The sequence below is a fragment of the Gastrolobium bilobum genome, unplaced genomic scaffold (genome assembly GCF_033153095.1).
Source record: "Gastrolobium bilobum isolate Gb01-03AN ecotype WA unplaced genomic scaffold, APGP_CSIRO_Gbil_v1 utg4975, whole genome shotgun sequence".
NCBI lineage: Eukaryota > Viridiplantae > Streptophyta > Magnoliopsida > Fabales > Fabaceae > Gastrolobium > Gastrolobium bilobum.
In genome coordinates, this window is record NW_026899907.1 from 82,432 (window position 1) to 108,925 (window position 26,494).

Below are 26,494 nucleotides of genomic sequence, written 5' to 3' on the forward strand. Positions count from 1 at the left end.
TCATGATTTCCGTTTTTCTGTGTCTATCTCTCTCCTGAAATGACATAACTTATGTCATTTAATATTTTTTGATAAATTTTTTTAATTTAACCCCAAATCGTAACGTTTGATTTCCTTGAATTTAAGATTTATAATACTGTTCAATTTGACATTATATATTGTATTTAGTTATAGTAAAATATCCGTGTAAATTAGTCAATAAGGTTGTTTTTGTAACATTTGTCTTTGTTTCTTGTGATTATTTTGTGTATGCGTAGTTGAAAAGTTTGTTGTTCCCAGATAGTGCGGTTTGCCGGTTTGGTTAAACTGGAAATAGCAAATGGATTCCTTAGAAGACAGCGGCTGTTGGGATTTTCTCGATTACTCTTTCATCGATCATCCTCCCACCGATTTCCTTTGGTCCAACCACAGGTTTTTATTATTATTATTATTATTATTATTATTATTATTTCTTTTATCTTCATTTCATGTTTGCATTTTTCTTTTATTATTTTCTGTTTTCTTTTTTGGATTCATTGTTGATCTTGATTCACAAGAATTATATTATTGATATGGTGAAAGATAACATCATCCTTTTGTTATGGTAGTTCAAGTTTGTTCTCTCTCTTCTTCTTGTTCTTTTTTAGTTTTTAATTTTGCTGTTGCTTTTGTTGTTGATTTAGTGTTGTATCTTGAAAGACAATTTTTTGGAATCTGGTTTTGCATGGTTGAATTCATATGTTCTCATGCCCCAATTTCTGAAATTCAATTCAAATGCTTCATTAGCTCCCATATGTTACTTATTGTTGTAAGACTTTGTTTAATTACTCGAGAAAATGAAGATTTTTTTCTTTTTCTTTTTCTTTTTTACTATTTTCCCTATTACCCTTTTTTAATGGTAATCAATAGGATTGATTGTTCTTTGAAGGAGTTCAAGTTCATTTTTTTTTTATAAATTTTGAATTTTAGTTTTTGATAGAGGCTATGGTGTCGATTGATCTATGTTGCCAACCAACATAGTTGGATATGACATGGTTGTTGTTGTTGTTGCTTATTTTCTGTGTGGAAAACATGGCTGATACGATTTTGTTTTCTGTATTTGCAAGTGTGAGCACAAAATTTGACTTTGCAGGTGGTGATGTTCCAAATCAAGAGAACACCAGGAAAAGGTATCTTGTCTGTTACTTATCAAATGATTTACTATCTGAGAATGTGAGGATGGAATTACTGTCTTGAAATATTGTTCAAAATATGATTTTGATTCTATATAATATCTCTGTTAGTTGGAATATCTGTGGTTACATTATTAACAAGAAAAATCTTAAACTTCAAACTGTGCATGATGATTAGTACATGAATTTGGTTGAGTCTCAGTCACCTTATTCAGCCGCAGTTTATATACCTTTTTATTTTGTTTTCATGTAGAAGAATGATGCAATCTTTTTAATTATTTTACAGTTTGGTTTTTGTGATTAATTTCCTTAGAATCATTTGTAGGGGACGCACTGATTCTTGCTGCAAGGCTGGAACAAAAGCTTGCCGTGAGAAATTGCGGAGGGAGAAACTCAATGAAAGGCATGCATGCTTCTAAATGTTAAATTTATGGTTGATATCAAAGTTAATATTTAACAAGCTGGTTTTTTAGCATTTCGTATAGCTGTTTTAGTTTGTTCTGAACAACATTTTGCTACTTTTGTATGAGGAATGTATACACCGCCCTTTAATTTCTAGTTTCCTTTTGCTTCATACATTTAGTTTGTTTTTTATACACTGTCATTTTATATACTTGAGTTAGATTCATGTGTTTGCTACACTGATGTATGAAATTTGAAACTTTGTCATCCAAGATACTTGTTAGGCATAGGATCCCACCTATTACAGCTATTTTTTTTATCTCTTGAATGGATGGGGAATATGACATCTCTGAGCACAAGGCGATACCAACTTCCTTAAATTGCCAATCGTTCATTTCTTTGATGACTTCCTATTTTATGCCAAAAGTGATCTTAGTTCTTAGATACTCTAGATACCTGCGCATAGGAGATGCTCATGTATCATACACCTCCTCAATGTTTTGTGTTGTGTTTTGCTACTTCTTCTAATGATAAAAAGGGAAGAACTTGATTGGGATTATTTCAGGTTTTGTGACTTGAGCTCTGTTTTGGAACCTGGGAAGCCTGTGAAAACAGATAAACCAGCTATACTTGATGATGCTATCAGAGTCTTGAGCCAACTTAAAACTGAAGCTAATGAACTCAAAGAAACAAATGAAAAATTATTAGAGGAAATAAAATCTTTAAAGGTTAGTTTTGTTTCAACCATTTATCGTACTGTTGTATATTTCATTTCTCTTACTTTCCTTTTCTTGTATTAGTTTTCTTTAAAGTGTTGATTTCTTTACCTTTCATTCTTGAAATCTCACTGAATGGTCTTGGAAAAGAAAATGATTTTTATTTTGGTGCGACTGCTAGAAGCTTCATCTTTAAATAATTAATCTTTATCAAAGTATTTCTTTCTAGAGTCTAACGAGCATAAAAAAAAGTAGTAAGTCTGATAAGTTAAGGAAGTTTTGACCCCTAAATTCAAGGGTAATTAATTGGGTATTGATATTATGTGATTGATTGGAGCTTGATTAATGGTTGATATATTGATGACTAGTCGACTACACATAGCATGAATACAAGTGAAGGCTAGAGGCAATATGTGCTTAAACCTATAGCATTTATATGTTGTCTCCATCTCTCTTTAACTGTCTCACAGACCATTATTTGGCTCTATGACTGCCTTCTCAATGAAGCAAAACTGTGGAGTTGGCCTGTAATCTTGGCCTATCTAACTTGAATCACCGGTTGCCTTTAATTTCCTGCCAGATCTTACCAGTTTCTAGCTTACTATTCTGGGAATTGTCAGCCATTCCTACATATACCCATATTTCTGTTACATCTATGGACCAGTTTATCTTTCGTACTTGGCCATTTTCCCAAGGCCTGCTTTGCTTGGGGATTTTAAAACATCAATTTTGTGATCATCATATATCAACAATGGTGAGGCAATCGTAATTTATTATCAGGAAATATATTGTAGAATTGCTATTTATAGACAACGCTGAAAATTTTGTGCTGAAATACAGTTACGTCTCAAATGCTCAATAAATGGATAATCTTGTAGACATTGGTTGATGGCTAGCTGCTGGTATTACCTTCCATTGGGTGCTTATACATGTTATTAAGAAATTAAAAAATAATATGAAGTATGAAAACAAAAGAGGATCATTCCCAAAAAACAAAGAAAAATATAGCATGCTATTAAATTTAACTTGTATGAAAATGTGTCAGGTTTTGTACATGAGATAGCTGCATGAGGCCAAGATTATATAATAATATTTTTTCTACAACAGGTAGAAAAAAACGAACTCCGTGAAGAGAAAATTGTTTTGAAAGCAGATAAAGAGAGGATTGAGAAGCAGTTGAAAGTTTTGCCCATTTCACCAGCAGGGTTTATGGGTCCTCCAGTAGCTGCATATCAAGCAGGGGTGAACAAGATGGCTGTTTATCCAAACTATGGTTATATCCCAATGTGGCATTATCTTCCTCCATCTGCCACAGATACATCCCATGATCATGAGCTCAGGCCTCCTGCTGCATAGTTACTTGTATTTCTGATCTTTGGATATTTTTAACATTCATCATTTTATTTTACAACTTTGTCGAAGTGTTGACATGTAAATATTGTCATTGCTTCGAATTTTATTTTATTTTATTTTTTTTTAACTTAATATAGGAACATGTGCTAAATTAGGCCTACGATGGCAATGATATGAAAATTCTATTGATGTCCATTATAAATTATACCCAGTTCCTCACTTCCTTCATAGTATCTCATAAAATTTCCTTTGAATTTAAAAGGAAATTCTTAAGAATCTAAGGTGATGCTGGCATGGTATTTTTTATAGTTTTTTTTTTCTGGTAGATAGTCTTTTTTTCTTTTAATGTTATCGTTAAATCGTATTGTAAAATATTTTCGATGATTTAACAGAGTAGTACTTTAGTGCATGTAAACCATTTTTATTTATGCACTAGCCACATAAATTCAATACTGTACTTTTTACATAATTGGACCAAATATTAAAGAAGGAAATAGAATAAGCTGATGGTATCTCAAGTCAACATAACAATATCGGTAGATTATCTTGGCATGGCAATATCAGTAAATCACATGTACATTTGTTCTTCCCCTTTACAATCTGCTGCTATACCAAGTCTGGTTAAAACAAAGGAATGGTAAAGCACTACTCGGTTTCCTTTCCTATTAACACTTTGAAAAGAACATTTTTCAATAAGATGAACTTTTGTTGGATGAGAGAGTTCTTGTGGAATAGAGAGTAAGCTACCCTGCAGCTAATAGCCAAAGCATAATTAAAGATGATATTGAAATTGATATCCAGCTCACAAAGGCAGAAGCAACAGAAATCTGGTACTTGTGGCACTCCTCTCCAAAGTGACAGTGTTCCATATCATTGAAGTACAAAACTGTAATGCCAGCTGAGGCAGAAGTTGCTGCTAGAGATAGTGTTGCTTAGTGATCAAGAAATAAACTTTTTTTTTTTTGCATTACATGGGAATTGAACACACACCCTTACACTACATACACCTAACTCACACACCCCCCACCACTAGGCTAAATGATATACATCATAACTTGTTAAATGATCAAGAAATAAACTTGTTAAATGATATACATCATAACTAAACAAGTCTAACTGTGTGTAACAAACCAATTAATAAGAGGAGATTTACACAAAGACTAACCCAATTTCTAACTACCAAGAGGGTAACTGGTACTGGATTGAGGAGGACCTTTTTTCTCACCAAAGCATATGCATCCAATAAAAGCAAGCACAAAACTCCAAATGATTTGTGTAAGATCCCGGGCGCTGATGAGGGCGGAGAGTGATCGCTGGTGCGAAAGGGCATGGACAAGGAGCGGCTCCTGACAGGTTTCTAGCAACGGAGGTACATGAATGAATCAAATCAACACCCGAAAGATAAGGATTCCAGAGACTGTGCTGGGACGGTACAGTTGGGAATAGCTTATAAGAATTAATTGGTACTACTTATACTAACAAAATGCATCTACTTTTCGGTAGCCCGAAACGGAAGAACTTTATAGTTAAGCGTGCTTGACTTGGGGCAATTCTGGGATGGGTGACCTCTTGGGAAGTTTTCCCGGGAAATGTGCGAGTGAGGACAAAGCACGCTGAAAAGTCTCGTGTTAGTGTGTGGAGATAGTCGTTGATCCTTGCAAGTTGCTAGGCGTTACAAGTGGTATCAGAGCAGGGCCTCTCTTCCAGTACGGTGTGGTTCGAAGACGAACCAGGCGGAAGCTAGTGGGCATGTAACATCCCGAGCGCTGACGAGGGCGGGGAGTGATCGCCGGTGCGAAAGGGTATGAACAAGGAGCGGCTCCTGACAGGCTTCCAGCGACGGGGTACATGAATGAATCGAATCAACACCCGAAAGAGAGGGATTCAAGAGACTGTGCTGGTATGGGACGGTACAGTTGAGAATAGCTTATAAGAATTAATTGGTACTACCTATACTAACAAGATGCATCTACTTTTCGGTAGCCCGGAACGAAAGAACTCTATAGTTAAGCGTGCTTGACTTGGGGCAATATGGGTGACCTATAGGTGACCTCCTGGGAAGTTTTCCCGGGAAGTATGCGAGTGAGGACAAAACACGCTGAAAAATCTCGTGTTAGTGTGTGGGGACAGTCGTTGATCCTTGCAAGTTGCTAGGCGTTACAATTTGTAAACCCATTGAAGCAATCAAGTAACTGACATACCAACAGAACGTTCTGATGAAATTTCTTTTTATTTTCTTGTGTGATTAGTTAGAATGTTGAAGAGGCATCTCTGACTCTCTCAACAACTCTTTCGCGTGCACTTGGATCTTGATGAATGTTTGCAAGATCAATAACTGGAATAATATATTCTGTGTAGCCTAAATCTGAGGCCTTCTTGAAGTTATCAGGTGGGTGATAAAATATAGAAGGGATCATAATAATATCTGCATCAACAAGTCCTTTAACACCAGTTTCTCCTTTGCTCTTTCAGATTCAGGCAAGACTTTCTATTCATTTTCACTCATATTAGTGAACCCCATTTTCCTTCTCTTTGGAAATCCAATGGAAGTCAAGGTGGTATATGAAATTATGAATAGGGATGGAAGTGATGATGCATAAGTCTTCACTTTGCCTCTTTAACTTTACTTGCGTGGCTTCTTCAACTTAAGTTAAATATTCCAAAATCCAAAATCTTTTGCTTCTTCACATAAAAGATTTAAGTTGAACAAATTGTGCACCTTAATCATTGCCACTCTCTCATATTAATATTGTATTACACATTGTTTTCCTTGCTTCTCTCTGGGTCTTCCCCGTTCTTTTTGCTCCGAGTTTCACTCTCTTCACCTCCTCAAAAAGAGAGAAATGGGGTTCTTTATGAAGCATCAATTCACCATTCAACGCCATTTTTTTGTATCCAGGATGTGTTGCAATTCTATTGATGAGGGTGATCAAGTGTTTGTATATCAACAACCACCCTCCCAAAAGCTTAAATGTTACATGAAAGCACAAGCGTTTGAATAGGTGAAGAATCAAGTCTTCCAAAAGCTTAAATGATATATAAAAGCACACGGTTTTATATTAATTCAGTCCAAGATTCTTAATAAGTTGATAAAAACACCAATTTATCTCTTCAACACAAGTTTTTTATTAATTCTTTCACAAGAAGCTTGTGCTCAAGCCAGCTTAGCCACTTGCACCACATTGCGCTCGTCAAATCCTGAAATGCAGCAGAGGAGAAGTACCATTCATATAATTTTTGTTGTAATGGAGTACAAAATCTGAAATTGAAGTTTCCCTGTATTTTGCAGGATTTTCTTCAGATAACAGTTCCTTGATGGGACCATAAATCCTTTGAGACGGATGAACACCTGTGCTAAAGAAGCATGCAACAGAGACTCTTGGACCTATATAATTTGCCAGTACTCTATGTTGAGGACTCTTGAATTTGTCATTTGATATGAGCTGAGATTTAAAATATTGTTAGTCATAGTGATGAAGGATCACATTTAATAAGATGAGAGAAACCAAAATGATAAATTTAAACAAATCTGATAGTGACCTTCAACAACCAAACAACCAACAACAAAGAAACAGGGAATTTTTGGCCTGAATAATCAGATTTTTCATATATTCCTGGGAATGCAGAGACAAATACAGCTAATGACAGTAAACAGAGTCGCGATACAGTAAAGGAAAAATTTACAATGAAAGGAAAATGAACAACAATGCAGAAAAGTAAAGGATAATGCGAGACAATTGGAGAGGCCTCACTCTCTCCCAGGGTTCCACTCCACTATTCCAAATGATTCCCCTCAAGCACCCATCCTCCCCTCTTAACCAATTTCCCCCGTAACTAACTTGCCTCCCCACACCACACCTGTATTCTGTTAGAGGGCATTCTAGTCAATATCTCCACTTGGCCATCAGCATTACCACTTCCAGCATCTGTACTTGGGTCAAATATTGCCACTTGGGTCAATAGCATTGCCACTTGGGTCAGTTACTACATTTGAGGCCCAAATTCTACTAATTTTTTTTCTACGGTACACCTGCCTTGGTGGGTTTGTATCAATACTCCCTCCCAATTTAAGCACCTTATCCTCAAGGTGGAAATTGGGGAACTGACTTTGAATTACAAAAAAAAAAACCTCCCAAGTGTTTTCAAAATCAAGCAGGTCACACCATTTAGTCAGCACCTACAATTGTCCATTACGGGAACGCTACCACTGAACAACAGCTGCTTCCAGTTGCACTTATAACTCCCAATTTTTGGACATAAAAGGTGGCAAAGGTTGGGCATTTGGAACAGACGTGACAACTTGTTTGAGCAGGGACACATTAAAAACAGGATGCACCCTACAATTTTCCGGCAACTGCAATTTATAGGCAGCCTCCCCAACTCGTTCCAAAATAGGATAAGGACCATAATATCTCCAACTCAACTTTTCATTAAGCCTCCTAGCAATTGTTTTAAGCCTATAAGATTGCAATTTGAGATAAACGGCATCACCAACCTTAAACTGCAGATTTCTGCGTTTCTAATTAGCATGTTGTACCATGCAGTCCTGGGCTTGTACCAGATGTTGTTGTAATTCCTGTAATATGGAATCTCTTTCAACCAAGGATTATGATACAACGTCAATAGCTGAAACATAGCTAGTGCCTTTGAGCAGTGTTGGAGAGTCAATAACATAAAATTCCTTGAATGGAGTTATGCCGGTAGAATCCTTGTAAGTAGTGTTATACGAGTACTAAGCCCAACAGACCCATTTAGGCCAATGTTTAGGCTTCGGCTCACAGAAACAGCGGAGGTAAACTTCCAAACACATGTTCACTACTTCCGTTTTGTCCATTTGTTTATGGGTGGTACATTGTACTGTAATGAAGTTTTGTGCCTGTACTTTTAAAAATCCCATCCCAAAAAGAACTCATAAACAGCCTATCTTAGTCAGACACAATGGTCAAGGGAAAACCATGCAACCTTACCACCTCTGTGATAAACAGGTTAGCCACTTCCTTTGCTGTATACGGATGTGTTATCGGGAAAATATGAGCATACTTGGACAAACGATCCACTACCACAAATATTGTGTTCACTCTCATAGCCTTGGGCAAGCCCCAATGAAATCCATTGATATATCAGCCCATACTTTTGTAGGAATAGGCAGTGGTTGTAGTAAACCAGCCGGGGTCAGGTTCTGAATTTTACTCTATTGACAAATGGAACATGCTGACTTAATCATTGATGCACTTTTGCATGCCCTCACAATACACCAAACTAGCCAGCCTCCAGCGAGCCTCTTGTATGTGCGAAAATACCCTGAATGTCGCCCACAGGTGAATTATTAAACTCCTTCCATAGTGAGGGAAGGAATTTGGAACCCTTGGGCAGCACTAAACGATCTTTGAAAAACAATTTGTCCTCCCTCAATTTGAACTCCTTGTGGGCAACAAGGTCCACAATTAAATCTTACACAATCTTCTGCAACTTATCATCTTGCTGCACATCCTGTTTCAACTGTTCTAAATCAGGAAACTGAAGTCTAAATATACTTGTAAACTGCATTTAGCGCGACAGAGCAACAGCCACCAAGTTTTCCTTACCCGGCTAATATTGAATGTCAAAATCAAACCCAATTAATTTTGAAACCCATTTCTGTATTGCAAACACTATAGCCATCAACTCCTATTCGTAGACTGATTTATTTTGGGCTCCAGAAGAAAACTCCTGAATGATATAAGCCAAAGGTCTATTTTCCTGCATAAGAACAACCCTAATACCCTTACCTAATGCATATGTCACCACAATGAAAGTTTTGCGAAAATTTGGCAAAGCAAGAATCGGAACAGTGCTCATGCAACGTTTCAATTGATTAAAGGACTCCTCAGCCTCTGTGTTCCACTTAAACTCATCCTTCTTTAGCATATTGGTTGACGGCTTGGCTATCTTGCCATAATCCTTAACAAACCGTCTGTAATAACCCGTCAAACCCAGAAGTCGCCTCAAACCTCTTAAATCTTTAGGAATAAGCCAGTCTAACATAGCCTTCAGCTTACTAGGGTCTGCGCTTATTCCTTCAGCCGAAATAATATGCCCAAGGTATTGTTAGTATATGGATGTCCTAGAGACGATCTTTTGATTAGATTAGGACATATGTGGACCTTTTATATTGTCGCAAATAAATAATAAGCACTTTTTATCCTGTTTCATATTTTGTCTCAATATTATTGTTAATATATTATATGAGTAACTGGATAAACCCCTTGGAATAAAATAGGTATCTCTTGAGTATCTGTGATGAGATCACGATCATGAGGATTTAAGGATACCGGATGTTTATTCCTAATTTTACGTTCCTAGTCTAAGAGACACTGAGAATAGGGATCAGTAATCTCGGGTAAGACTAGCACGACTTATCTACTTGTATTCGGATACAAGGTAAAAACCTCATGAGCTACAGATATGGAGATGTCTTAGCTAAAGTCGTGGGTGGGCCTATAAGGGTATAGCTCGCACTGAACTGACCCACAAAGAGACTCTATGAGGAAATCTTACAAAAGTATCATTAGAGCAGTCTCTTAATATTTGGGTATGTCTTTCCTTAGACCATAAGTTGTCACCTAGACTGTGTTCTAGAAGGCATGTTTTGATTGTATACCTCGTCTGCCTGAAACATGGAGACTCATAGGTATACTTTTGGGCATGTCCTGAAAGAGCACAGGCCTAGGGTGATAAGCTGAAGGAATTCGTCAAATCTCTGTGAGGGATTAGGTTATCTGTAAACCGGAGAAATCGGGATGACATTTACAGGAATCGGGAATCTATGCATAGTAAAAGAGATCATAAAATGATCTGCCTTTAGAGTCAGTAAATTGAAGATTCCCTATTTCGAATTAAAACTTACCCTAAACCGCAAGGGTTAATACGTATCCTCACCCTAGGTTTAAAGGGAAGGTAACCGAGATGAAAGGAAATACATACAGTAACCAAATATATGTAATAGGATGATCATGTCATTAACCTAACTAGCTCTGGGGCAACAAAGCATTGCCAGTGCTCTGTATTGTCATTAAATGGGTTGTGGGCTTGTTGGGCCCAAGCCCATTTATGTCAGTGGCTATGTTGGGCCTAATGGGTCTCACACTAACACCTTATTGTCTTGATGATATAGCATTAAAGGTATTGGGTCTTAATAATGGTTGTTAGCCCAAGAAGAAGTTTGGAAGCCCACCTAAGAGGGAAAGGGCGCATGGTAGTAGTAATGGGCTTGGATGGTCCAAGACATTATTAATTAATTTAATTAGTTAAATTATTATCAAATATTTAAATTTTGAATTTAAATTTTGAATTTGAATTTTGAATTTAAATGTTTGAACGTTTGAATTTAAATGTTTGAATTTGAATTTGAATTGGCTGTGAAAGGTTGTTTCATAACAAAAGGATAAAATGAGATCTTGATGGATCAAATCCTAAGTATCAAGAGAAGATCTTTGGACATCTTCTAGCATGATTGGGGCGCTGATTTGGTGATCCTTTGATGGTCATATGGTCAACCAAATAAGCTCCAATCAGATTTGGTTTATTGAGAGAATAAGTGAGTGAGTTGGTTCAATTTGAATTGCAACTACTCAATGTATTTGGACTGTTTTTGGGCTGAATAAGGGTGCACCAAATGGCTGGCCATATGATGGTTATTAAGTCAGATTTTTGACTAGGTATAGACTTAGTCTCATGAGGATATGATAGGAGGTTGTTGGTTAGATTTGAATTGCAACAACTCCACTTATTCCTCCACCATTGGGCACTACATAGGTCAGATTTTTGGGAGAAAAATCTGATTCAATTCAATCATTCTCTCATCTCCAAAAGTGCATCCTTTTGTTAGGTTCTCTTAAGGGTTTTTCGAAAATTACCTAGCCTCTACTCATAGAACTTCATGCGCCACTTTGTGAGTCTTCATGCTGAAAATTCACTCAACTAAACACCTTGAAACCTAAGCCTCTTTCTCTCCTATTGGACGCCTAGCTAGCCTTCCTTGTGGTGTTCGATTGGTGGCTTTTAAGAAGTGTTCTTGTATCTTGACGTAGGGTGGTGTGGATCAACATTAGAGGGTTTGAACCTTCAAACCTTACACTGATCACTTTGGAGTTTTGAATCACGAACAAAGGTATCATTACGTCCTAAAGGACGTATCTTAATTTGCATGTGTGTTTCCGCTCTTGAAAAATTTTGTTTTCATCCTCACATGCCTACGGCCTTCAAGGCCATTTTCTTTCAGGTATTCCACATGATCACTCCCAAAACTGCACTTCTTTCGATTAACCACTAATTGGTGTTGTCTTCACACTTCAAAAACTCTACATAAGTGCCCTTCATGCTCATTTCTCCTCTAACTATAAATCAAGAAATCATCCAAGAAAACCAAAGTAAATTTTCGTAAAAAGGGCCTGAAAATTTCATTCGTCAAGGCCTGAAAGGTTGAAGGCGCATTAGTCAAACCGAGAGGCATTACCAAGTATTCGTAATGCCCTTCGTGTGTCCTAAACGCTGTTTTTGGTATATCTTCTATCCCCATCCTTATCTGGTGGGAATCAGACTTCAGGTCTAACTTAGAGAACACCTTTGACCCTCCCAATTCGTCTAACAGTTCCTCCACTACTGGAATTAGGAACTTGTCCGGTACTGTGAGCTTGTTTAAAGCTCTGTAGTCCACACAAACACGCCAGTTGCCATCCTTCTTTTTTACCAATATCACAGGACTAGAGTATGGACTAGTATTGTGCCTAATCCATCCATTACTCAGCAATTCAGAAACTAATTTTTCTATTTATGTTTTTTTATAGTAGGGGTACCTGTAGGGTCGTAGACTAGACACTTCGCTTCTTGGTTTGAGGTTGATTGCGTGGTCACGTGTCCTTTTTGGTGGCAGGGCTTTTGTCTCCTGAAATAGGTCTTGGTACTCCAACAACAAATTTAAACAAATCTTTTTTGCATTTTAAAAGGCTAAGCATGATTAAGACCATTAGTATCCATTGTGTTCTTTCATTTCTTTTTCTTCTATTCCCTTTCAGCAAAATGTATGAACCTTAGAATTCTACCCTCCTCATGTTCATTTAAGGATATCAGAAAATGATTCTCCATGAGCATGAAATAAACAAATATATGTTGTTAATTGTTGAGTGTGGCTTATAATTTGCATTCAGATGCTGATCCTTGTTGGTGGGTCAGCAGAAAGCCAACTGGGGGCGGGGGTCAAGGGACCGTAGAGGCCTGGTACTGTTGTAGGCCTCTAACTTATCGTATTTTCTTTTCTTAGTAGTTTGGGCTTGGACCCATGAATAACTGTTGTTAGGGTTTCTAAATCCTATTTATATTCCCCTTGTAAACTGAGTGATTTGTAACGAGTGTCGGTGAGGAGAATATAATACAGATAAACTAGACGTAGTCTACACTGGGTGAACCAGGGTAAACCGTTGTGTCAATTGCTCTTCCCTTTCTCTTTTCAAATCGTGATCGTGTGTGTGTGGTTAGGTCGATTCCAACATTAATAAGATAATTGACAGGAATTTAAGACATTATTAATCATACCAGTTGGTCGGGTAAATATAAGTTAAGTGGGAGTCTCTCTGTGTTACTGCAATGGTAACTAATTAAATAATCACTAAACTTAAGGCGACTTCCTTTTGAACCACTTTCCTATATACCGCTTTCCTAATCACTCATAGGAAAAGAAAGACAAAAACATACCTGCAAATAATCGCCAATGTTAACAACAAGAGCCCCAGGTAGAGGGGGTAAGTCAATCCACATGTCCTGATGAAGAACTTGGAGGCCACCTATATGGTCTTGTAGAAGTACTGTGATGAAATCTATATCAGCATGCTTCATGGTTCCTAAAGTCAATTCAGGTTCTGGACAAGGAGGATAGTAATGGCTTAAGGAAAATAGCCCCTCGGTGCAACCAATATCTATTAAGTGTGTTGGATTCAGACCAAGAGCTTCTGATAATAACTCAAACAATAAAGTCCCCAGTTTCATTACTTGATTTGAGTATTCCACCAGTATGTCTCTACAAACAAATGAAGTAAGTATTCCATTATTTTAGGCTTAAAGGGAGGAAAGAATCAAGCATTATGAAAGCAAACCACCACAAATAAAAATTGTAGAATAAAAAAATAAAATATTGTACTTTCCTTCTTCCCCATATTGTTTTTATTTGGCTTCAGTAAATTTTCACCAGCTTTCACCTTATAACTCCTTCATCTGTATTGCTGTTTTAGATTTTATGCAACGGATGATAGTTTGCATGCTAGGTCAGTAGGTTGCTTACTGAAACTTCAATAAATAATTCTGCTAGTGAAGAAATGGAGACACAATTCACAGCCTAACCTACTACTGAAACAGTCCAAGTATCATCATGAAACCCTGGTTTATGAAATGCAAGGTATTCTGGTAATCTAACACAAACAATAATTGTGTTTTTGTTATGTTTCCTGCTTTTCTAATTCTTGCATAAATACTTGAAATTCGAAAGGGAGGGTCGTTGGAAACATCACAAACAAGTTACACTCAATTAAACGTGGTGTAGCACAATATGCCTTAATTTTTTGAAAAAAACAAAACAAAAAAAGTAACACACATTTCTATGACTCACATGACATAGCATATGTCATGCAACATGATACTCAATTCTCATATATATATATATATATATGGGGTAAATATTTCTACAGCCACTTTAGATAAGGTTATCTACGGCTACCATTTATAACTATGTTCTCCCGAGAGAACATAGTTATAAATGATAACCATAGATAACTTTAGAAATATTTTTTTCCTATATATATATATATGAGTTTTATTTGTCTTATGTTGCTGCACAAATTTTAATTTTGAAGCTATGACCTACGATATTTGTGTTTCATTTTCTTTTATTTTAAAAATAATGGACCCCACTATAATTTACATAAGATAAAAATTTTGCAGCAACTTAAAACAAATAAAGCCATATATATATATATATATATATATATAGGGTTTCTCTTTTCTCATGTCACATGAGGTTGCATCTCTCATGCCATAGACTAGGGATGGCAAAAATGAGCCAACCCGTCGGGTTGGCTCGTAACCCGCACAAAACGAGCCGGGTTGGGTTGGCAAAAATGAGCTGCCAGCTCGATTTAGCCCGACCCGAGCCAACCCGAGCTCAAACGAGCCAGCTCGCGGGTTGAACGAGCCAACTCGCGGGTTACTCTTTTTTTTTTCTTTTTTTTTAATACAATGGACTTTACTGATGGATTCTCCACTGATGGACTTCTTTTATTTTTTATTTTTTGGCTTTACATACGTTTTATGGTTATCGTGAGTTAGAGTAATTCAAAAAATCATGATAAATGACTCTTGTGATTCGTGGAGTGGTTTGTGTTTCATTTAATGTTTTTGGATTTTGTAAACTACTCTACTTGTAGTTGGACTGCAAAATACAATAATTTTATACAGGAAAACAAACCACAAAAATTAAATTTTTTGAGCCAACCCGCTAGCCAATATTTTGAGCTAACCAACCCGCGAGCCAACCCACTAGCATCATTTCGAGCTAACTCGCGAGCTTTTTTTGAGCCAACCCGTGAGCTTTTTTACGAGCCAACCCGCGAGCTGATTATCGAGCCAACCCGTGAGCCAACCCTAACCCGGCTCGGGTCGAGCCGGGTTGGATTTTCTGGCTCGTTTTTTTTTTCGAGCCAACCCGACCCGACCCATTTTTTTCGGGCTGAAGGCGGGTTGGGCCGGGTCGAGCCGGATTGGCCCGTTTTGCCAACCCTACCATTGACACAACAAGTGGTGGGGCCCACCACTTGTTAAAAAAAACAAAAAAACAAAAAAAATTACACAGATTTCGATGTCTCACAACATAAGAAAGCTATCTCCTATCGCATGAGAAAATGATTTCCCATATATATATATATATATGAGGTTTGATTTTCTCATGTTAAATGAGAATTCAATTCTCATGCTGTAGAGATAAAAAGCATGTGGGACCCATGTGTTAGAAAAAATTATATGTAGGACCCATGTCAACACGGAAATCGAAGGGTGTGTAGGAAAATTTGAAATCTCATGTTAAATGAGAATTATAAAATCCTATATATATATATATATATATATATATATATATATATATATATATATATATATCTCAGAATCTATCAACAAAACAGGAAACTATCAAATTAGAAATTTGGGTCATACCCATCATTTTCTTCGCTAATTTAGAAATTCATTGAACCTAGAGCAAACATTACACTACTATAAACACTAAAAGACTAATAACTTGAGCTAAATTGCCTAAATTGAAGCACATACCTGCATACCGATGGTATTTCTTGTGGTTTAGGGGCATTAGGAGCAAGGTTGCAGAAAAAAGAATCTTTCCAAGTAGTTGGTGAGTTATACAGTTTAAAATTGCTGCTGTACTCAAAGGGCTCTTTATCACGAGTATAAAATTCCTTCTTGACCTCACTATCTTGCTCAAAAAACCTTAGCACCCCATTTTTCATCTCATTTAGAGAACTCACCGGGATGCCATGATTGATAACCTGAAAGAAACCCAATGCCTCAGAGGCATCTCTGACTCTCTCAACAACCCTTTTTCGTGCACTTGAATCTTGATGAATGTTGTCAAGATCAATAACAGGAATAATATATTCTGTGCAGCCTAAATCTGAGGCTTTCTTGAAGTTATCAAGCGGATGATAGAATATACGAGGGATCTTAGCAATACCTGCATCAACAAGTCCTTTAACACCAGCTTTTGTGTCAATAAAAGCTTTGAGCTCCTTTGCTCTTTCAGATTCAGGCACGACTTTCTCTTCACTTTCACTCATACTAGTGAACCCCATCTTGCTTCTCTATGGAAATACAATGAAAGTCAAGGTGGCAGGACTTAAGAGGTTGTATATGAAATGAATATATTACATTTTGTTTTAATGTGATAGAATTTATTAGATTTTTGTGAATGAACGAAGCGAAGACTGTTTATCTTTTTGATATAATTTATGTCATTTTACTATTATGGGAAGACTCACACTTTTATTTTATTTTTTTGTGCATTTTTTCTTCTCCTTTATCTATTTTTTTTTTTCACTTAAAATGACACAACTTTATTTCCTTCGAAATGACACGCACTTCTTTCGTAAATGAACAATTTAATGTCCAGTTATCAAGCTGAATTACTTTATATCAGAATAATTTTCACTTAGGACATATTTAGTGTACAGGATAAGGCTCGATAAAATATCATTTAATAAAAAATTATATAAATTTTTCCAAATATATTATATGATGTTAATTTTTATTACATGCTTGATTTTTAATCTCGGAGTAAAATTGATTTTCATATCAGTAATTTAGATTAATTATTATTTATCAATATTGGTTTACTCTGTAATTTTTGAGTTTACTTCTATTTTGTACCCCAAAAAAATGTTTATTTCAAGTTTAATAATTCTAAAGTTTATTTAACACAGAAGAAAAAATTGTCTATTAGCAATCATGTATTCAAAGCATCTTTATAAAACATGTACTTAAAAGTGTCTCCATAGTAATTTTTTACCCACTTTTTTTCAAATTTTGCATTCAATTCACGAGTAAGAAATCATAAATCAGAAATCACATAAATCACTCTTTGTTAAACCCCACTAACAACAGTAAAGATAAGGACAATCCTAATACGGAGCCTTACCTTTGCTTGCATATGCATTTAGACTGTTTACCTTATTTGAACTCTGACCTTCAAATTACAAAACAGCAACTTTATTACCGTTCAAGGCTCAGCCCTCGTATTGCATTCAATTCATGAGTGCCGGTGATAATTTCTTCTCAATATTCTAGTAACTTATAAAGTAGTAAATAAATCAGGATTTCAAAACCCAGATACTGCTATAAAAAGTATGTATCTGGGTATGCCTTCAGTTCAAGTTTCAGGACATGCATATGAACAAATGTATTATTCTAACCAAGATTCTTAATAAGTTGATAAAAGCACCAATTTATCTCTTCAAGACAAGATTTTCATTGATTCTTTCTCAAGAAGCTTGTGCTCAAGATCAACGTAGCCACTTGCACCACATTGTCCTAGTCAATCCTGAAATGCAGCAGAGGAGAAGTACCATTCATACAATTTTTGCTGAAATGGAGTACAAAATCTGAAATTGAAGTTTCCCTGTATTTTGCAGGATTTTCTTTAGATAACAGTTCTTTGATGGGACCATAATTCCTTTGAGACGGATGACAACCTGTGCTAAAGAAGCATGCAACAGAGACTCTTGGACCTATATGATTTGCCAGTACTCTATGTTGAGGACTCTTGAATTTGTCATTTGATATGAGCTGAGATTAAAAAATATTGTTAATCATATTGATGAAGGATCACATTTAATAAGATGAGAGAAACCAAAAAATGATAAATTTAAACAAATCTTTTCTGCATTGTTAAAGGCTAAGCATGATTGTGACCACTAGTATCCTACGTGTTCTTTCATTTGATTTTCTTTTATCACATTTCAGCAAAATGTATGAACCTTAGACTTATACCCTTCTCATGTTCATTTGGGGTCAAAGGACAGGAAATTAAATCAACAATTTCAACAATAATCAAATTCATTTAGCAGAGGGACTTTCTTAATAAGCAGGCTATAATGTATAAGCTCATGTTAAAATGAACCTAATAAATGTGCAATAAGGGCTGATATTTACTTATAGGAAAAGAAAGACAAAAACATGCCTGCAGAAAATTGCCAATGTTAACAAGAAGAGCCCCAGGTAGAGGGGGTAAGTCAATCCACATGTCCTGATGAAGAACTTGGAGGCCACCTACATGGTCTTGTAGAAGCACTGTGATGAAATCTACATCAGCATGCTTCATGGTTCCTAAAGTCAATTCAGGTTCTGGACAAGGAGGATAGTAATGGCTGAAGGCAAATAGCCCCTCAGTGCAACCGATATCTATCAAGTGTGTTGGATTCAGACCAAGAGCTTCTGATAATAACTCAAACAACAAAGTCCCCAGTTTCATTACTTGATTTGAGTATTCCACCAGTATGTCTCTACAAACAAATGAAGTATGTATTCTATTATTTTTAGGCTTAAAGGGAGGAAAGAATCAAGCATTGTGAAAGCTAACCACCGCAAATAAAAATTGTAGAATAACAAAATAAAATATTGTACTTTCCTTCTTCCCCATATTGTTTTGTCCACTATCATCATGAAACCCCGGTTTATGAAATGCAAGGTATTCTGGTAATCTAACACAAACAATAATTGTGTTTTTGTTGTGTTGCCTGTTTTTAAGAGGGCGGGCCTAGAGCACGGGCAAAGGTGCATCTAGTGATTAAAAGATCACGGGTTGTGTCCAAGAAAGAGTCTCTTTGCAAATATGTAAAAGTAAGGTTCTGTATAGGAATTTCTCTCACCCCTCCCTACCATCGCTAGTTGGGATTTAAATTAGAGTGGTTATGTTGTTTGATTACAAAAAAAATAGGGGATTAAACGTGGTGTAGCCCAATATGCCTACTATACACACACATATATATATATATATAATAGAAAACTATAATATTTATCAAATTAGAAATTTGGCTCAAACCCATCATTTTCTTTGGTAACTTAGAAATTCGTTGAACCTAGAGCATTCATTACACTACTATAATCACGGAAAGACAAATATATAACTTGAGCTGATACCTGCATACAGCTGGGATGTCTTCTGGTTTAGGGGCATTAGGAGCCAGATTGTAGAAGAAAGAATCCTTCCAACTAGTTGGTGCTGAGCTATACAGATTAAAATTGCTATTGTACATAAAGGGCCTTTGTTCACGTGTATAAAATTCCTTCTTTACCTCACTACCTTGCTCAAAAAACCTTAGCACCCCATTTTTCATCTCATTTAGGGAACTCACTGGGATGCCATGATTGATAACCTGAAAGAAACCCCATGTCTCAGAGGCATCTCTGACTCTCTCAACAACACTTTTGCGTGCACTTGGATCTTGATGAATGTTTGCAAGATCAATAACAGGAATAATATATTCTGTGTAGCCTAAATCTGAGGCTTTCTTGAAGTTATCAGGTGGATGATAGAATATTGAAGGGATCTTAGTAATACCTGCATCAACAAGTCCTTTAACACCAGCTTTTGTGTCATCAAAATCTTTGAGCTCCTTTGTTCTTTCAGATTCGGGCATTACTTTCTCTTCATTTTCACTCATACTAGTGCCCACCATTTTCCTTCTCTGTGGAAATCCAATGAAAGTCAATGTGGTAGGAGGTTGTACATGAAATGAATAATTGAATATATTAGATTTTGGTTTACTGTGATAGAATATATTATATTCTCATAAATTAATGGGAAATGTGTGCAATGTTACATGATACATCTTGTATCATGTCAGTCATAAAAATAAAAAAAATGTGGATTTTATTGAAAATAAAAAATAAAAAACAAAATAAAATAAAAAAATAGATTTCATATTTTTATATCTATGGCATGACAAAAGATATGTCATATAACATGACACTCACATTTTCCATAAATGAATAATGTAACGTGCAATTATCAAGCTGAATCATTTTATAACAGAATAATTATCACCTAGGCTTCTACACAGCAATACAAGATCTGTGATTGACAGATCTGAAGAAGCATTATCTATATAATAGAAATTGAAAAAGAGTTACATTTTAGTTATTTTCATACAAGAAAAGAGCAAGAGATACAACATTAGAAGGGAACACAACAATGCAAGACACATATTTTCCAATAAATGCATATTTTGTAAAAAAGAAGAATATAGATGATGACATATCAAATTTTAAGAAGTTAATTAATAATTTTATATATAAAATTTAGAAAACTAAATTTTATTTAAAATTTCATTATTCGGTTAGTTCTTCCAATTCACGAACCCGTTTAAGCTCATCACTGAACTTGCCACACGACGAGTTAACTTGTCAAATTTTAGTTTATTTTTATTTGTCTATCTTTTTAATTAAGTATTAGCCATATTATTTGTCTAGGCAACACAAATTTTCAATATATATGTGTGAATTGGTGGTTCAAGGCAAGGTAGGTTGAAATTTCCAACCCACTTTCAAAATTAAGAGAGGTAAATTATCTGATTTTGAAATTTGCTACTTATATATATATATATATATATATATATATATATATATATAGGCTTTAATGTTTCTAAAGTGAATGTAGATAAGTTATCTACATTCGCTCTCAAAACGACGTCGTTTTAGGTTGAAAAATTAAAAAATTATAATAAAAAAGACTATTATAACCCTGAAATAAATTATAATTACAAAAATATTATGATTTTCGTCTTAAAATAATGTCGTTTTGGGTAGATAAATTATCTACATTTATGGTAGAAAAAATAAATCCATATATATATATATATATATATATATATATATATATATATATATATATATAAAAGCTTATTGTTTCTCAAGTCACTTGAGATAATTTTATTTCGGTCACTAAATTATAACCGTACAAAGATGGATCAATGGTGATAAAGGAAGAAAAAAAAAAGGAATCATAATCATTCAAACATAAATCAATTAATATAAGGAAATAAATAAATAAAATGACGTAGTTTTTGGTTCACCGAAAATAAATACATCTCAAATGACTTGAGAAATATATATATATATGGGAAAAGTGTGTATCATTTTAAAGGATGTAAAGTTGTGTCATTTTAAGTGAGAGAAAGAGATAGATAAAGGAAGAGAGAGAGTGGACAAAAAAATATAAAGATGTGGGTCTCACCTCTTTGTGAGAGTGAAATGGTATAAGTTGTGTCATTTAAAAGAACAAACACTTTTTCCTATATATATATATATATAGGGAAAAATATTTCTCCAGTTATTGGAAATAAAGTTATCTCTAGTGAACTCAAAATGACATCGTTTTGGGTTATAAGATTAAAAAATTATAATGATAAAGACTAAAATAACACTACAATATATTAGAATTACAAAAATACCTTGATTTTCGTCCTAAAACGACGTCATTTTGGACTTATCAGAGATAATTTATCTTCATTGACTGGAGAAATCATTTACCCGTATATTTATATATATATATATATATATATATATATATATATATATATATATTAAAAAACATTTCTATAGCCATTTTAGATAAGGCTATCTACAGTTACCCAAAAATTACGTAGTTTTGATTAATGAATGGTGTTTCTGTACAGGGTGTTTCAGTAAAATGTATATGATAAAAAAATAAACAAAAATACGAAAACACCCTTAAGTAATTCACCTAAAATTACAGAAACACCCTTCATTAATCAAAACGACATAATTTTTGGTTAGCTGTAGATAACCTTATCTAAAGTGGTTGTAAAAATATTTACTATATATATATATATATATATGGGTATTAACGAGCCGAGTCGAGCCGAGCTTTGCTCTTAAAAGACTAAGTCTATATTTAAATGTGTCAGCCTGAACAAGCATGTTACCTGTTATGAATATAATTATTGACTTGTGACCAGACTTATTTACAAAAAAATAAAAGCCTGATTTAGCCTATTAGCTTGTTTAAAAAAAATAAGACAACAAACATTTATCCAAACAGAATATACAATCAACAACACTAGTAATTCTATAAATATTCGTAAATTCAATGTATCCAAATAGCATAATATAGACAAAATCATTCAAAAAGTATGTTTAACTAATAAAATGGGGTGAAATGGATTGATGAGTGAAAGAGAGCTATTACAAGTAGTATAAAAAATATAAAATAAAAATAAAAATTAATATACTATGTCAGCCTGAGAGGCTCTAAGGTCGAGTTTTGGAATTGGAGTCTGAAGCCTTTATTAAACGAGCTTTTATACAAGTCCAAGCTTGATTCCAACAACCAATATTAGGCATGTAAGCTTATGCCTTCACGAGGCCTGCCAAAGGTTTCTTGTTTGTTTATCACCCCTATATATATATATATATATATATATATATATATATATAGATTTGAAAGGGTTGTGAAACAAAAAATTTAACACGTTATGAAATAAAAAAGTTAACTATTTAATGTTTTTAATTAAAATAATTTAATGAATAATAAATGTTATTTTGATTAAGTTGACTATTCCGTTTCAATTTTTTTTTTTTTAAGATATTTCAATTGATTCATCGTTTCGCGACTAATCGATACGGGGAGGGTCTATGACTAAGCTTTAAACTCTCCCAAAAAATAGTACTGAAAAATATCGAACATATGTTCTCACTCTTACCTGCTCGGTTCTTATGTGTTAACTGAGCTACCACTATTTAGTTTATGAGATTTGTATTTGTCATTTAACATGACACAACAAACTTTTCTACACACACAACATTTTGTGTGGCCCACACTTTTTGAAGAAAAAAGAAGAAGAAAAAATTACGGCACGCAAAACAAATCTCTATAACATTACACAATCACTTTTCTTACAACATAACTCTTATAAAACCCTTAGTTTATTATTCCATTTCATGTTTTATTTATTATTAGGGAAAAATATTTGTTATTTTAAAAATTATAAAGTTATATCATTTTAAGAAAGAAATAGACATAAAATAATATGTTTTTATTTAAAATTTAAATTAAAAAACCATCCATTTTCTTCACTATAATTTTCATTTCTTATATTTATTTCTTACCTATAATACATAACTTATCTCTTTAAAATACAACCATCAAAACTCTTATTATTAATAGGAAGATGGGGAGAGACAGAGATCCGATCGAAGCCAGGGTGGTGGTAGGTGGTATATGAAATTATCAATTCAGATGCAAGTGACTAAGCATAAGAGTTTACTTGTCTCTTTAACATCGCTTGCGTGACTTCCTCAACTTACTTTTAAATATTCCAAAATTCAAACCTTATTTCCCATTTAAGATTTGTTAAACGATTCGTGTACCTGAGTCATTGCCACTCTCTCATATTAATATTATATTACACTTCGTTTTCCTTGCTTCTCTCGCTCTGTGTGTGTCTCTCTGGGTCTTCCACCGTTCTTTTCTCTCCGAGCTTCACTCTCTTCACCTCCACAAAAGGGAGAGAAATGGGGTTCTTCTCTTTTCTGGGTCGTGTCCTATTTGCTTCTCTCTTCATCCTCTCCGCGTGGCAGATGTAAGTCCTCTTTTCAGATCTATCAACTTCCATTTTTTTTCTTTTGTGTACCATTCAGATTCATGGAAAGGACTTCACTTTCCACTCTGTTTTCGATTTTGGGATGTGGTTTTTCATTTTATCGCTTTAGTTTCACGTATTGAATGTTGAAGTGTAATTTTTTCTGATTTGGAGTCATACCCATATGTTGTTTGGATCCGTTTTCAATTGGGTTTTTGTTCTGCTCAATGGTTCTTCTGGAAATCATTATATAGAACAATTAGGTGTTTTATTAGATTTTTCTTTCAAGTTTAGTGTATCTGCCAATAAAGAGAAGTATTCTTGTGCTAGAATGTAGATGATATTATTGTAAATTATTATTTGCAAGTATCCTGGCATGTTGAGAATTTTGAATGGTCTTGAATATTACCAACAACCAATGCACTATGAAATCTTGAGTTGCACATATAAAATATAGTTTTTATGTTCCTTTCCCTAAGTTACTTCCTTCAATTCATTGAGGATTTTTTTATTTGTGTGGTATTTACTTCATTGAGGATTTTGACGTTTGCACTGAGTACACATATTTAGATATCAAATTAGCTACAAACCACGAGTCTATAGATCTAATTTTCGAGCCAATCATATCTGTCAAGAAACATGTGGTTTAGATTATAGATAAATCAAGAAATGAAAATTAAATATATTTCATTTACTCTTAAGCTGAACTAAAATGAACATTCAATACCTGCAAGGTGTGGCTCAGTTGGTTTGGTGCTGAGTCCAAGGGTTCCGGACTGGTGAGTCTAAAGGGCTTAAGTTCGACTCCTGGTAAACACACTTTGTGGGTAGCGGAGAACCCCTTGCCCTCTCAATCTGTGAAAGGGGATTAGTCCCATCCTATGTGGGGTGGGGATACCCTTGGGTTTACTCAAAAAATAAAAAATAAAAAATGAACATTCAATTACCAGAACCATTGTTTCCTTCTGGTGTAATAAATCTATTAGAACAATTTTAAGTACTTTTGCATTGATATAGCATTTATGTTGCAAGGTTTAACGAACTTGATGCCAATGGTGGACCCATTGCAAAGGAGTTGATTCCCAAGCTCACTGTTGTGAAGAAAAATTTGTCCTCCAAATTGGGGGTAGGGCTACCAGATATTGATGTAAGCCCATCTTTACTCTCACTATCCTTTTAGTTGAATTGATTTCTTTTGTTATTTGCTGTTCCCTTTCTGATTGAGATATAAAATACAGGCTCGGCAATTCATTGCCACAATCATATTTTTAAAGGGGGTTGGAGGAATTCTATTTGTGTTTGGCAGCACACTTGGATCTTTTCTGCTGGTTAGTTTGGAATGTGTAATTGTTATTCTTAATCTTAAGTTTACTTTTAAATCCATATTGAAATTTTCCTTTTTTTTTTTGTTTTAGCTTCTGCATCTGGCGTTTACTACTCCACTTCTGTATGATTTCTATAACTATAGACCGAGCAAAGTTGAATATAATCTACTGCTGAATGATTTCATGCTGGTTTGTCCAAACTTCTTTTACTTGCTGTCTTTTTTAATGATGGTTTCATATGTGTGAGAGAACTTAATATATTGGTGGTTATTTTTTATGGCAGAACATAGCACTTTTTGGTGCATTGCTATTCTTTATGGGGATGAAGAACTCAATTCCCAGGAGACAACACAGGAAGAAGACCCAAAAATCAAAGACAGTTTAGAAAATAGAGCAAAAGATGTGGTGTGTTTGCCAAAATGCTGAGTTGCCCTATTTGATTTTCAGGCTGATTTTTTAATAGTTGCTTAGATCTATTAAGATTATTTTGTTTGTCATTTGGATCATAATTTGATTATGCATATGCTTCCATTTTGTCTTACAATTATTCTACTTACGCCCAAAGAAATTAAGCCTAAGCTATGGTTAGATTTGATGGAGGAGTTCATGAGGGAAACAGATTTCCTTGGAGAAAGTAGGGTGATAAAATTGTTTTATTTTAATCTAATTCAGTGTAATTAAGTATAATGTGAACCTAAATTAAACAAATATGCAATGCAGAAAATTTACTTTGGAGTTCACGTATATATCAGGAAATCAAAATTATGGTCTGAATTTAGAAGCTTTGTTTCTGTGAACAAAATTTGTTTCAAATTTGCCTCATGTGGGATTGATATAAATTTTAATCTGAGACAAACTTGGAATATAATGGCAATTCAGGCATGTTTAAAATCGAGGTCCTTCAACACTCCTCCTTCACAATTTGCCATTATATTCCAAGTTTGTTCAGGAAATGTTCAAACTTTGATTTAACGAGTGCTTTGAAAAAAATATATGCTATTTGCACATCGATATAACGATATATGAGACTTATGTTGCCATTCTTTCTACTTTTCTCAAAAATAGAACTTAATTTTTTATTTTTTTATTTTGGTAGTTAAAGTAGATCTTAATCTTAATATGCTTTTTTTCTTGATTTTGACTAGATTTTTCGTAGTAGCAATTGTGAATTCGTTATCACAAAATATATTGGATGACTTTTGTTCAGACTCTCCCATTTTATTTTATTTTAGAATTCTTCTAAGCCATATAACTTGATTTGTTGCAATGGAGGATTGAGATATCATTTTGTGTATTTTTCATCTCGTAGAACAAAAGAAAATGGAGTCACCAAAAGCCAACATTTCTACCATATTGAGAAT

General features: G+C 34.6%; 4 protein-coding genes across 4 annotated transcripts; 2 read left to right on the top strand and 2 right to left on the bottom strand.

Annotated features, from left to right (window-relative positions):
• Nucleotides 1-246: 246 nt before the first annotated feature.
• Nucleotides 247-3,825, top strand: LOC133294147 (transcription factor bHLH104-like). The gene is made up of 5 exons (XM_061492798.1): nucleotides 247-411; nucleotides 1,086-1,148; nucleotides 1,477-1,554; nucleotides 2,119-2,281; nucleotides 3,377-3,825. The coding sequence occupies exons 1-5, from the start codon at nucleotides 320-322 to the stop codon at nucleotides 3,623-3,625; spliced, it is 645 nt and encodes a 214-aa protein (XP_061348782.1). The 5' UTR covers nucleotides 247-319; the 3' UTR covers nucleotides 3,626-3,825.
• Nucleotides 3,826-6,675: 2,850 nt separating this feature from the next.
• On the bottom strand, nucleotides 6,676-16,560 carry LOC133294145 (1-aminocyclopropane-1-carboxylate oxidase homolog 1-like). Its single transcript, XM_061492796.1, has 3 exons — nucleotides 15,968-16,560; nucleotides 13,352-13,673; nucleotides 6,676-7,065 (listed from the first exon to the last, which is right to left on the bottom strand). The coding sequence occupies exons 1-3, from the start codon at nucleotides 16,501-16,503 to the stop codon at nucleotides 6,814-6,816; spliced, it is 1,110 nt and encodes a 369-aa protein (XP_061348780.1). The 5' UTR covers nucleotides 16,504-16,560; the 3' UTR covers nucleotides 6,676-6,813.
• A 1,177-nt stretch (nucleotides 16,561-17,737) lies between these two features.
• LOC133294146 (1-aminocyclopropane-1-carboxylate oxidase homolog 1-like) lies at nucleotides 17,738-19,884 on the bottom strand. Its single transcript, XM_061492797.1, has 3 exons — nucleotides 19,346-19,884; nucleotides 18,387-18,708; nucleotides 17,738-17,992 (listed from the first exon to the last, which is right to left on the bottom strand). Exons 1-3 carry the CDS (start codon nucleotides 19,882-19,884, stop codon nucleotides 17,738-17,740), a joined length of 1,116 nt encoding a protein of 371 aa, XP_061348781.1.
• Nucleotides 19,885-23,602: 3,718 nt separating this feature from the next.
• On the top strand, nucleotides 23,603-25,767 carry LOC133294148 (uncharacterized). The gene is made up of 5 exons (XM_061492800.1): nucleotides 23,603-23,808; nucleotides 24,841-24,955; nucleotides 25,047-25,136; nucleotides 25,224-25,322; nucleotides 25,417-25,767. The coding sequence occupies exons 1-5, from the start codon at nucleotides 23,741-23,743 to the stop codon at nucleotides 25,516-25,518; spliced, it is 474 nt and encodes a 157-aa protein (XP_061348784.1). The 5' UTR covers nucleotides 23,603-23,740; the 3' UTR covers nucleotides 25,519-25,767.
• The last annotated feature ends 727 nt before the right edge of the window (nucleotides 25,768-26,494 follow it).